The following is a 12,590-nucleotide window of genomic DNA, read 5'->3' as shown; positions in this document are numbered from 1 at the left end:
TGTTGCAGTTCAACTGAAAGAAGAGTACGTAAGAGCTTATAAGAGATGAAAATTCTTTTTTTCTGCTTGAAAAAAAAATAAAGGCGGGGTTAGTTTTTTTGTTTTTGCTGTTGTTGTTTGGGGTTTAGGGGTTGTTGTTATTGACTAGCTGATTTGTTTTCAGACCCTTTTGTTCAAGGAAATGCCAGAAGCTGCTAACTTGATGGAGATGCTTAGCTTATGCATGATATGATTGGTTGGTTATTGAAGATGTGATGGATAATCTGAAGCATGATTTTGGATCCATGAGCAGCTTTGGTGTGGGAGGAGAAAACCTTCATGTTCCAATAAAAATTGAGTGGAAACACATCGAATTTGAAATTGCTTGTGAAAACTTAAATAGATTGCCCTTAGTATAACTGATTGATCATTCGGAAAGGGTTGCAATAACATAATTTGGAAAAGCTCATTAGGGTTCATAAGGTCAAGTACCGTGTTATGAAATCCATCTAGGTCGAACAGATCAACCTATTCCCGCCCATTAGCAAGTACAGTTCCATTTAGGTCGAGATCCAATTAACTGTTCTAGACCATTCAACTGGATGTTTGAATCATTTGAACCATTTGAACTGTTCCAGCTAAATGAATGAACCAGGTAAATCATTTTAAAATTAATAGAGAAGGAATAAGAGATCTTGATCTCCCACCTGGCGCTACCTATCAAACACCTAAATGTCGCAGCGAGGCAAATTAAATCAAATTAGACATCCAAGACCATAACCTAGGCATTAGAATGGATGTTGGAGTCCTTTAATTGGGTTTCCTTTTCATCTTCATAATCTATGATGTAGGTCAATGTAAAGAAAATGTAAATGCATTAATTTATTCATTTATGTAAATTAGGGTATGTTTTTTGTCATTTTATCTGGCAGTTCTATCAAGGTCTCTGAATCAGAGGTTCTCTGGTTTCAAAGGGTAATAACAACAAGTTGATAAGCATGTTGGAAGTCATGGCCCCGCATAAACAAAAAAACCCTATCTTATGGGGCTAATTTGTTTATGAGCAGACTGTCTAATTTTTTTTAGTCTATTAGCAGTGTTGCCTTTCAGTCTAGTTTATAAATTTATTGCGTGAGAATCAAATAGAGCAAGTCAAGCATCAAAGTGCATGGAGCATGCTAGCAAAGCTTATAGTTAGACGAGTCTTTGGCATCACATCATAAGAGAGACTATTATAATACAGACAAGAAATGAAGTTTAGGGACATTTACATGCTGAAACTGATTCCAATGGATTGACATTTGGGATGGAAGTGTGAAAGACCTTGCAGTATCATGCATGCTGTGGTTTTTCCTCTACTCGGAGTGCTTTTTAAAGGAGAAAACTTCATCATTGTTAAGCTGCTTATTTTGGTATACATTAAGGGGCTGTTTGGATGCAGCGACGACCTACCTGCCAGGAAGAAAAGAAATGAAAGAGGGACCTGAGAAGGGAAAAACGCAGCAACCTTCGGCATTTGCAGCAGTGGGATGAGGCTGAGGAACTCATTATCCCTTAATGGATAAGTTAAATCGCCCTTTGATTTGAAGTAATTATCCGAGTTTTTGGGGAAAGCAGGTGTCCACAACCTCCAGCAGATTCCTCAAATTCCTCTTCCCAGCTCCTCTCTGCTCCTCAATTCCTGCCGTTATGTGATGGTTATGCACGAACAACAGTCCGTGCATTCAAACTGCCCCTTAAAATATAGCATGAGATGGTGCCATCAAATAGGAACAACCTCAAATTTACTTTTTGGTGGTGATTTAAATACTTTATCATTTTTGAATATTAAGCTTTAGATTAGAAGCAATATGTTGCAAAATACTAGGACTTCACTGTGGCCATTTTTATAGGTCCATCACATCTTCCTGCTTATATATTGCTCATAGCTTTCTTCAGTTGTTACTATACAATCAGATCCTGATGATGTAAGTGAGCAGTTGATGCGCCAAGGTGCTTCAATGCCACTTGTCTGATGTGGAAAAAGTACATCTGCTTAAAACAGTAAGCAAACTTTATCATCTGGTGAGCATTTTCACTCAGTATATGAATGTCCATATATTCTACCATCCTCTACTTCAAAATAAAATTTTCATTTTTATCTGATTGTATAATGTGTGTATATATAGTTTAAATACTAGTTTGCAAGATGTTAAAATAGATTACCCTAAACTACTGCCTCAGAGGAAACAGAGTTACCCTTCATATAATACATTACAGTATTTATACTATATGTTTTCTTCATAAATCATACTAATAAAGATAACCTACCTGTTCCAGAACCAGCTTTAACTTCCTTGGAGTTTTACCTAACATATACTTGTCTGCTACTGGCATTTTCTACTCTTTCAGTTAATTATTTCTTTATTTTTATTTTTTTTTTTTTTGAGGAGTGGGTGGGGGGTGGGGTCCTGCCCATATTTTAATTACCTAGGTCCAAAAATTAGGGATGCACCATCCAAGATGTAGGCAATCTCATTAATGGACCCCATCTTAGTCCCATGTGGGGGTCGTTTCGACACTTGATATGCCCTCTGTACTAAATATTGGTTTGGTACGAGTATGGTATGGGGTAGTACCGGTATGGCAAATCTTGATTGGAGCAATCCCTAGTTCATTCTCTTCAAGTTAATTATTTTAGAGTCCCTGCATGTAAGTGTCATTGATTTGGCTAATATCCAAGGTATTGATTATGCTTTGGACCTTCCGAGAGCTGTTGTGACACATCCAACATTCTGATGTATCAGTAAGGATCTCAAATGACATTATCCTGATAATTCTGTTTTTAGTAAGAATATTCTTATCGAATTTCATCACCTAAAGTTTATATTGAACTAAATAAATGATAGTCAGGCTCAGACTACTACAGTGATGCCTCATTTTGTATATTTCTTTCCTGTGTTTGGGGGAATATAAATTTTCAATTTATTGCCTTTGCTGGACTTTCTACACCGAGAATGAGTCACCGTTTGGGTGGGTGCAAGATGAGTCATAGGTTTGCTGGCCACATAGTTTGATTTTATTTTTCTAAATCACAATTCTACTCCAAAGATACTTTCTTTTCCATTTGACTTGGCAGCTTTTATTTTCCATTTCACCTTAACCATATATGTTTTGGGAAAACTTCATTTTTCTGTCTCTGTAGTCGTGTACCAACCACTGCCTTGTAATTGCTGTTGTCACTATGCCTTCTTGTTCATGCTTTTGTTTTGTTATCTTAAACTAATATGGCTAGCTACTTCCCAATGTTGTGTTAGCGATGCTGGCACTAAGTTCAGTCCTGGGTTCAATTTTCAGTACGACTTTCTATTGGTTATCAATCTGTTCATGGTCTTAACGAAGTGAATTTGTATAGGCCTGCCCATCTTTTCTCCGGCAGCTGCTACCCTAATCGGTGTATCTCGGTTCTGCACCGTCCAAATGGATGATGGCCGCTAATTTTGGCACATGATCTGTTCTGGGTTTTGCTATTGGTCCTGGAAAGTTTTTTTTTTTCAATTTTGCCATAATTCGGTTGGTATCTTTTCCCATTTTATAGTTTAATAGGGGATCCAGCATCATAAGAGTATTCAATTACTTGCAGGAAAGGAAAAGAGACAGCCCAATGCAGTCAGCAAGGATTAGAATGGAGAGCTCAGGAGGTAAAGTTGTCGTCCTAAATAGCATAGCGTATCATCATGTGAAGCCCACGCTGGTTCCCCTTCCTGACAGTATGAGACACCTTAAAGGATCCTCAATTCGATGCTCAGCTGCCCTAGTAATCTGAACTTGCTAACCGGCGGCCTTCCCAGTTTGCAGTCAAACAGGGATTGAGGATAAATGCTTGCACCAGCACCTGCTACAATTCTTTGCAGAGAGCTCTGCTGTCAAGATTCCCCTCGACAACGCCGGTAGCTAGCTGGTATCTGGCCTTCCGGAAATACAAAAGCTGATCTACAATGCAAATTTTTCTTGACAAAAAAGGAGGGTCTTCGATTAAACCGATGATATTAGATAATCACGTAAGTTTCATTGACTGATGAGTCCATATTATACAACGACAAAGCTAAATTCAGAAATATTACAAGCCCATCAATCTCAAAAAGAAAGTTATACCAACACAACCAAATACCATGGCCTTCGGCAAAGCCTTCAGTTTCCTATATTTAGACTGCAGTGTACATCTTACTGTTTGTTGGGGGGCTTGGGCCTGGAAACCTCCCAATGCAATGCAAGCCGAAGCGGAATTGTAGCAGCTATGATCGTTAGTAATCATGTATTACGAGCATGATATGAGGCACTAATCATCAGTGAAGTCGGTATCACTTGGCTTCAGGAACTTGGTGGCCATGTCAATAGGCTTCACCGTCTGAGATTTCCTAAAACTTGCAGCTAACTTAGATGCTGACTTCAAGGCCTCTAGATTCTTCGCAGTAGGATGGGAAGGATCGACAGAGCTGCCAGAGAACTCATCCTCCTGCCCTGACTCATTGGTTGCTTGCTCATCTGGTATGGAGGAGGAGAATGACTCCCACCTACCCAGATCTTTTGCCATTTTCCTTCTCTTGTACCGATGCCATGCTGCCTGGATGAAGCAACTAGCCCATGTCCTCCAATGGTGGGAATAGAAGCGCAATGAGTGCTGCAGCTTCTTGCTGTGCAGTCTTCTAAATTGGTTAGCAACAAACTTCAGGTCCTCTGCTCGCAAGACAAAGGCCTCTACTTCAACCAGAGCTTTCACCGTCCTGGTGGAAGAGGGCAGGTTGGCGTTGGACTTGGGATGCAGTGCCCAGGTGAGCAGCTCTTCACCACAGAAATCACCAGGTCTAAGAATAATGGAGTTGAAGAAACCTGTTCTGCCCCCATCGGTGGTGGAGCTCTCTAATATCCCACGGATAACGAAAAGCATCTCCGTCACAGGGTCACCCTCACGAACGATGCTGGTGCCTTCTGTGCACAGGCAGGATACGAGACGCAAACATATGGCATCAAGGAGCTGATCATCCATCTCTGAGAACAAAGGGACCTGCAATTTTGCAAAAGAATCGGGCTTGGAACTCGGAGCATCGAATGCAACGAATGTCGATCTACATCTATGGAGTTACACTTGCAGGACCAAAAAAAAAAAAGGTTTGGCATAAGAATTCCAATGAACTATTGAACTCCCAGCGCGCTGTAGAAAACATCTCACTTTTATCTGGAAAAGAGTAGAACCAATTTGTCATCGCATGGCGAGAGCAGAAGTTTATGTTTTAAGACAATGAAGAAGAATAAACATGGAATTGTTCAGTTTAGAAAACAATATGCTTTCGATAACGAGAGGCTGTCAACAGGCAAATGCATGAGGGATCTCCACGAATAAAATGGGAACTTCCAAAATGCTGCAGAGCCTTGTTACAGATTCACGCAGATATGGTTTGTTTCAGGAGAGACCAATATAACCATCTTGCATAATTGCAGTATTCTTCCTCAATTCAATATTTCTACCTATGAGGTTTCAGTTCCTGTAAAAAGCTGAAAGCAAGAATTTTGAATGTTGGATCTGCCCCCCTTTATTCCCCAAATCTCATTTTCATTTTTCCGCCTCCATATCCATCATTTTGATGAGTGTACCAAAAAAATGTCATTGCGAAGTAAAGAAAAACTATATCAAGTATGGGGAAACCACTTACACGGCGAACAAGGTCCAAGCTTAGGTGACGTCTAATATCTCGACGAAGATCTGCAGGTAAATCTCGCAGGATGCTTTCTTCATCCACTCCCCGTGTTGCAACCCACTTGTACTGAACAAACCGTCTGACACGTTCCTGCAGCTCATGAGGAAGTTGGCGATGTCTCATCCACTCTTCGGTGTCTGTTCGCTTCAGCCTCCACTCTTCAACCCTTCTAGTAATAGATTGCAGGTAGGTCTAAAATATATTTAATGTTTTATCAGTCAATGGAAACAGAATAGCAGTAGGTGTCATCTCCACCATTCAACTCTTTTAGTAGTAGATTGCAGGCAAGTCCAAAATATATCCAGTGTTTTATCAGTTAATGGAAACAGATTGATAGCACTAGGTGTGATCAAAAGAACTGCATGAGCCAAACATGAGAGATAGAAAATGTCCGCTGCCAAGTTCTTGAAATTTCTAGAGGCATGTGATTTGTAATCTCCTAGCCAAAGTGAAAATTGTACAATAAATTGGATATCAACTTAACAAATCTCCAAGAACTAAATTTCCCTCTTTGATTATTGATGTCGATCTCAAATTTCAAGCACCAAATTAAGGAAAAATTTCTAAAAGATAATCAACAAAAGAAAGAAATAATTCATATATAATTTGTTCCTTAATATCTATATCTATATCTATATCTATATCTATATCTATCTATATATATATATATATATATATATATATATATATATATATATATATATATATAAACAGGATATTGTCTGGAACAAAAAAAGATATTTAAAAGTTTCTGCAAATTATAAAATTTAAAATACCTGCATGTTGCCAATCAAGAGAGCAAACAAGACGAGACCAAGGAGACCTATCAATATGGAAAATGTCGTTTCAACAATGAAAGCGCTTGCCATCAGAGTCTGGCCATATGAGCTGACAAAAGAAACAGAAAATGCCATGAAAGTCTACAATAGCATGCCAACAAAGAGAAAGATATATCGGGTCATGTAAAGTTTGGTCCCTGAAATTGATAACATTTGACCACATCAGACTAGCTAATGGCGCTGCAGCACGATAACTAAACAAATCGAAGTCAAGCTTCATTTTGCAAGTTATGGAAGGAAGAAAAAGAAGCACTTCATTTTGCAAGTTATGGAAGGAAGAAAAAGAAGCAAACCCAGTGAAGAAGTAATTTTATTCCATACATGAAGAGAAAATAAATTAGAAACACTAAAGCTTGTTAAAAAAAAAAAAGGGATTCTCACCTCAAATTTTGCAAGCCCCACCAAAGGCAATAGAAGTATTTCACAAGGAATTTTGCGGAGAGGACTTCATTTTGCAATGCAATTGCGAATATGCCATATTGGAAACTGATGTTTTGATTATTCGCATCACAGTTTGAGAAAACATTTGTTCCAGTTGCCCATTGTTGGCGATCTCTCCTGTTTGAAATGTCACAATCTAGAAATTTAAGATCACAAGTTGTCCTATTCCTGAAGCTATTCTCCATCAGGCATTCTGATTTCCAGCATGTAATCTGCCGGCTGATTGACAAAAGATACCAAACCGCTCCCATGACCTACAAGATAGATCATCATTTAATAGTTATACTCCCACTAGAATGCAATTGGTAAGATTAGAAATGAATCTATGAGTGCTTCGCATTTGTTGTAAAATATCATACAATTGAAATGTGCAAGGAAGGTGAAGTGAGATGACGTACATGGCTCGCTAACATGAATAGTTGTAAATTGTATGCAGCTCCAGCCCAAGCAGTTTTTGTAACAACCCCAGCAGCTTTAATAATTTGATTGCTTAAAGGGAGAATAAGATACATTCTAAGCATATACTGAATAAGAATAACCAGTGCCAAAGTAGTAGTTTTATGACTGCCGTAATGGTTTCTTATGGGAGGCATCGCCCACCAGATAACAATCTGCAGAAAGGAAGCACAAAAACATCAGCCAAAATACGGCTTTCAGTTAGATATGATGATTCAAGTAAAGAAGTTTCCTCCACAGTTACTCTTCCCTCTTCTCTTGCACCTTCTCAGAGGTAAGCTTCAGGCAGCAGGACCAGGACTTACTAATAAAGCCATGTTAAATGGCCAGAGTGTATATGAGAGTTGAAAACAGAAAGAAACCAGAAAAAATAACGTAAATTGTCATGTGGAAGAGTTTTAAAGCAAAAAAAGTAAAACGCCAGCGTAAAACCACAAATGATACGACACATAGTGAAGATCTAATAAGCTTAAGATCTTTAATCTTCAGCTCAATTATTACATTACTCAAGAGTAGCAATAAACAACAGCGAACAATCTATTTCTAACTTTATTTTATAAATGAAATATACTGGTTTCTTATTACTAGTTGGCGGAAAAAGGAAATATTACTATTGACAAAATATACCGTAGTTCATATTACATTAGATATGAAGTTGGTCACCTCATTTTTCTTCATGATGTTTCTTATGTCTATAACCCGTTTCATAGCAGCTCCACTGGTTAAGCCTATTCTATGAAACAGAAATTAGCCTCCTAGAGATCCTTCCTTTAGCTATAACTAGTAACATCCTCCAATTTTATGATTATATGATCATTCACATGGCATATCCATGTATTTCCAATTATTTGAGTTCTTAGTATACACATGCAAAAGCACGAAGCTGCTGCGAAGATTCCCAATTCAGCAGGGACCATATTCAAGATTACGACAATGATTCTTGTGGAACAATGAAGGAGAAAATGGCCATCTGGACAACCATACAGGAGCATTGAGAAGGAACTGAAACCAGCTTATGCAGGAGATTTATGAGAAGTCCTGGGAAAGAAATTTCATTTAAGAGCTGCATAAAGAAGCTGGGCAGGGGCAGAGTGGGAGGATTGCAAGGTGACAGCCATCAAGGGTGATTCAACAGGGTTATTTCAATAATGAGCCAGTGGAGATTACAGGCTAACTAGTTTGCAGGAGAATCTACGGACAAATAGTATTCAGACAAAGTGGGGAGTCATTGATGCAGAGAATGATATTAAATTTACTAGGTTCTTAATTGAAACTAGTGGGGAAAATTACACTAGTATAAGAAGAATGCTTTTTGCCAAATTTATAGACAGACAGCGAAACTGTGATCAGCCTAGAGAAAAGGCTTCTTTGAGTGAGCTAGTTCAAAATAAGTTGATGGATTATATAGTTGCACAGAGGACCAAAAAATTGAAAATTCTAGTTTGCTATAATCGATGTGTGAAAAATAGCCTTCCAAATTACTTGAGACTTTAAGAGCAATTGATACTCACATCTATTGGAACTTCTGTTGGAGAAGATAAAGAGTAACCTATAAATCTACCTAATCCTAACAACTTAAGCTTTTAGGACAAGTGGTGATTTTAACATGGTATCAGAGCAGAGATTCTGAGTTTGAACTCTGTCTCCACACTCTTTAACCCCATCATCAAAAACTTTCACATGTTGGGCTAACCCGTTAAAGGGAAGTTTGGCCCATAAAAGCTTAAACTTTTGGGATAAGTGGTGATTTTAACATAACCAAAGGTTCTTGCTTCCCAGTTTTGATCAAGAATAATGCATCAAAGACCTTTCAGGCTAGATGGAGTTGCATTCCAGGCCAAGAGAGTAGTTCCATACTTACAGTCCCGTGGTCACAAAAAAAACCTTGGAGTCACTCTATGAATTCCATAAATTGAATTTTAATTCATTAGAATGAATGACAAAATTCTCAATTTGCCTAGATTTTGAGTTTGAGCCCTTCCACAATTGCTCAGCATGCTGCTAAATGCTTACTACCAGACAAGTTTTATCTTGTATTCCAAAGACGTGCTTGTTGCTGCTTTTGGCACCACTTTAACGTATTCCTCCTCCTACTCCTCCAGTATTCAATGTAGACGTCTGAGCCATTTCAGGAAAGCTTCCTACAGGTGGTCAAAAAAGCAGGACAGTCTTTGAGACCTTTGGTTGCTATGTTTGATCCAGGATGAACCTCATGGGCTCTCCAATTTATTATTATTGGCTGTCGTTGCTCAACTTGCTGAGCAGTTTAAGTGGATGCCCTAAAAAGACGTCAAAGTGGACAAAGTTAAAGAAAGAGAGATTAATATCAAGAGAAGTTAACAAGCATCTTGCAACAAGATAAAGAAACTCCATTTTGCTAATGATGTTGACATTGGTTTTAGTGAAGCTGGTGATGCTCAGGGATGAGGTGCAAGGGACACTAATATCAGAATTTCAGAAATAGGACTGCAAAAAAGAGAGTGGAAAAAAACTAGATAAAAGGAAAGAAAAACAAGAATTAGGTAGTGGTGATGTAGAAGATGAAAATGGGAAACTTTGATAAACAAAGGCATTTTCGTAAAAAGTGACTAACATTGAATGAGGAATATTTCCTTTAGATCCTATCTAGCTTCATGAAGATTTAATCCAATGTTACATAAAACACACACACATACACACACATATATATACTGTAGAGTCAGCTTGCAAATAAAATTAAATGTCATCAATCATTTTTGATAAATGAAGGGATAATGCGAAGCCTTTCATTAAGTTTTACTTTTCATAAAATGTTGAAATCAGGAAGTTGAAAAGCATTATAGTTGTGTTCAGGGGATAGTTTCATGGATATTTTGTTTATGGTTATGTGGAGCTTTGAATGAAAGAAGTAAAGCTATGGTGTGCTTCTGTTCTATCTTTTCTTCGATGTGGTCCTAAACCTCCTTGTCTCTGGTTATGTGACTTGATCAGATCCAAATTACATCAGCATCTGTGTTATATCTCCTGTCTCCAAAAACTTTACTCTAAGTTGATCTCTGGCATGCTTTTCAAGCATTCAAAGGCCAATATTAAACTAATAAGCTTTTTCATTTTTTTTGCTGAAAAAGGTTCCATGATCTGAAATCTGCACCTCAGAGAAGATTGTTTTAGTCAACTAATTCAACTCTTAACGTTTAAAAAAATCTTTGAAACATTTCAAACAAAAACTTGGCCAGATATGACTTCTTGTTGCACACTTATTAAAAGTAAAGATAGGAACCCACCCATTTCATTCATGAGAATGAAACAAACTCTATATCCTAGAGGCACAGGATTAAGAAGAAATATCACATGTAGTTGCTTATTTATGTGAAGTTGAAGCTATCTAATACATTTATCTACAGAACTGCCTCTACAGTTATTCACATGAACTATAACCTTCAATACAAGTTGTTTGATTAGGCAATAAAAAAGATAAACTATGAGACAACATATTAGTTTTAAGACTCTTTTATCTCAAGAAATGAGAAAGTACCTGTGGAAACGGCAAGGCTGCTGCGAGGTCAATGAAGAATTCTGATCTCATATATCTCCTTTCAATCTCTCTTGGATCCATGACAAGCTCTCCCCTCCCAAATACTCTGGTGCTTGGGGCTACAAATGCAGTGTGAAATTTTACAACGATGTTTAATATATAGAATAAGTCAACAAGTGACCGTACACAAGTGATGGTAATGTTCAGACGTCGGTCCATTGTAACACATGAGTAATCTTTATCAGTTTCGATCAAAGGCAAGTAGAAGAACAAAGGATCTATAAAAAGAGCAACCAAACATGCAACAAGAAAAGCCCGGTTCCATATCAGCACAACATAGCTTCCAGGATCTAGTATTTGCTTTTGCCATGACTTGCGGCCCCCAGGGAATACCCTAGACCTTCCAAACCTTCTTCCCCATGGTATACTAGCATCAATCGTACCAGGTCTTTGTACCTGGTACATGGGTTTGCCTTGGTCCTTCTCATCAGTATAGAACCTACATAGGGAATAAATGACGTTAAAAAAAGAAAGCTTCTAAAGGAATTCAACGAAGTCCATGGAGTTATAAGAGATGATGGAGTTTTGCTGGATTGCACAAGAGCCTGGCTGCTCTGATTACATAGATTAGTCTAAATGAATTCCTAAGGATTATATTTGTTCCTCTTTTAATATATATGCCAAAGTTGACATCTCAAACAGAAAAAAAAGAAAAGAAACGCCAAAAGAGTTTCAGTAATGATTTGTTTGCCTCTCCTGAGTTATAAATCAAGGTGTTAATTATCACTTACAAAAAAGTAAGAAAATTCTTAGGAGAATGAAAGATTCGTAATATTTAATCGCACCAATATAAAAAACATCCACTCAAACAATTAACGAATAACACAGTAACCAAAATATTTTCTATGTCTACATGCCCAAAAATCACAAGCAAGAATGGATCAGCAACGTCTTGCCTCTCATCACTAAGAATATAGTTAAGAAGATTAATCATCAATGTTGGCTGAAATTAAACTCTTATGAGACAAACCTATAAATCCTAGATATAAGAAGACGAAGGAAAGATTTCGTCAACACAATTAAAAGCAAGATGGATTTTTTTTTTCAAGGGTTTTGATTCCCAAAATTTAGAACCCACATCAAAATCGAATCTTTATGTTAGCTTTTATATCTACAAGACGGGACGGAGCAAAGTCTTTCAACTCGCCTTACGGTTCTCTCCTTGTTCATCTCCGGCTCATGAAAGACCTTGGACCCAAACATCGCTCTAATCCCAACAAAACTCGAAAAGAATCTACCGACGATCGCCCTCCAAGATCTGGGTCTCAACGAAAGAAGAAATTAACCCAATAAATGGAAAGGAAGCAGCTTTAAGCTCGCTAAACCCCCGGTGTCACCGAGAAAAGATCATCCGAGTTCCGACCGTCAGGGAGTCGAATAGAGGAGGAATCAAGCATCGCCACGAGCTCTTGAAAACCAATTCTTATCCCTTTCTGGAAGCAGAATGGGAGCTCTGAGACCAGGGGAGGGAGGCCATGGCTTGCTTCAAAGAAGACGCTTTTCTAACTTCCATAAGCTTATGGCTTTCTTTCTAGTAGTCAATAAACTAGAACTAAATGAACCGAG

The 12,590-nt window shown here is 38.0% G+C and overlaps 2 protein-coding genes across 6 annotated transcripts in view; one reads left to right on the top strand and one right to left on the bottom strand.

Moving 5' to 3' along the window:
* LOC103701688 overlaps positions 1 to 4,116 on the top strand; it is a 5,147-nt gene extending 1,031 nt beyond the window's left edge. The window contains exons 3-4 of one of the 5 annotated variants that reach the window (XR_003384617.2): positions 3,374 to 3,531; positions 3,602 to 4,116. The gene's annotated coding sequence lies outside the window, so the exon portion shown is untranslated. The other 4 variants (XM_008783850.4, XM_026802472.2, XM_039128878.1 and 1 more) reach the window with 4 other exon arrangements.
* Positions 4,008 to 12,590, bottom strand: LOC103701686 (cyclic nucleotide-gated ion channel 17-like). Its single transcript, XM_008783849.4, has 7 exons — positions 12,172 to 12,590; positions 10,965 to 11,463; positions 7,393 to 7,605; positions 6,935 to 7,248; positions 6,491 to 6,602; positions 5,670 to 5,906; positions 4,008 to 5,023 (listed from the first exon to the last, which is right to left on the bottom strand). The coding sequence occupies exons 1-7, from the start codon at positions 12,225 to 12,227 to the stop codon at positions 4,298 to 4,300; spliced, it is 2,157 nt and encodes a 718-aa protein (XP_008782071.2). The 5' UTR covers positions 12,228 to 12,590; the 3' UTR covers positions 4,008 to 4,297.

Source organism: Phoenix dactylifera, chromosome 1 (assembly GCF_009389715.1).
Source record: "Phoenix dactylifera cultivar Barhee BC4 chromosome 1, palm_55x_up_171113_PBpolish2nd_filt_p, whole genome shotgun sequence".
Classification (NCBI taxonomy): Eukaryota; Viridiplantae; Streptophyta; class Magnoliopsida; order Arecales; family Arecaceae; genus Phoenix; species Phoenix dactylifera.
This window is presented reverse-complemented; position numbering and strand designations above follow the sequence as displayed.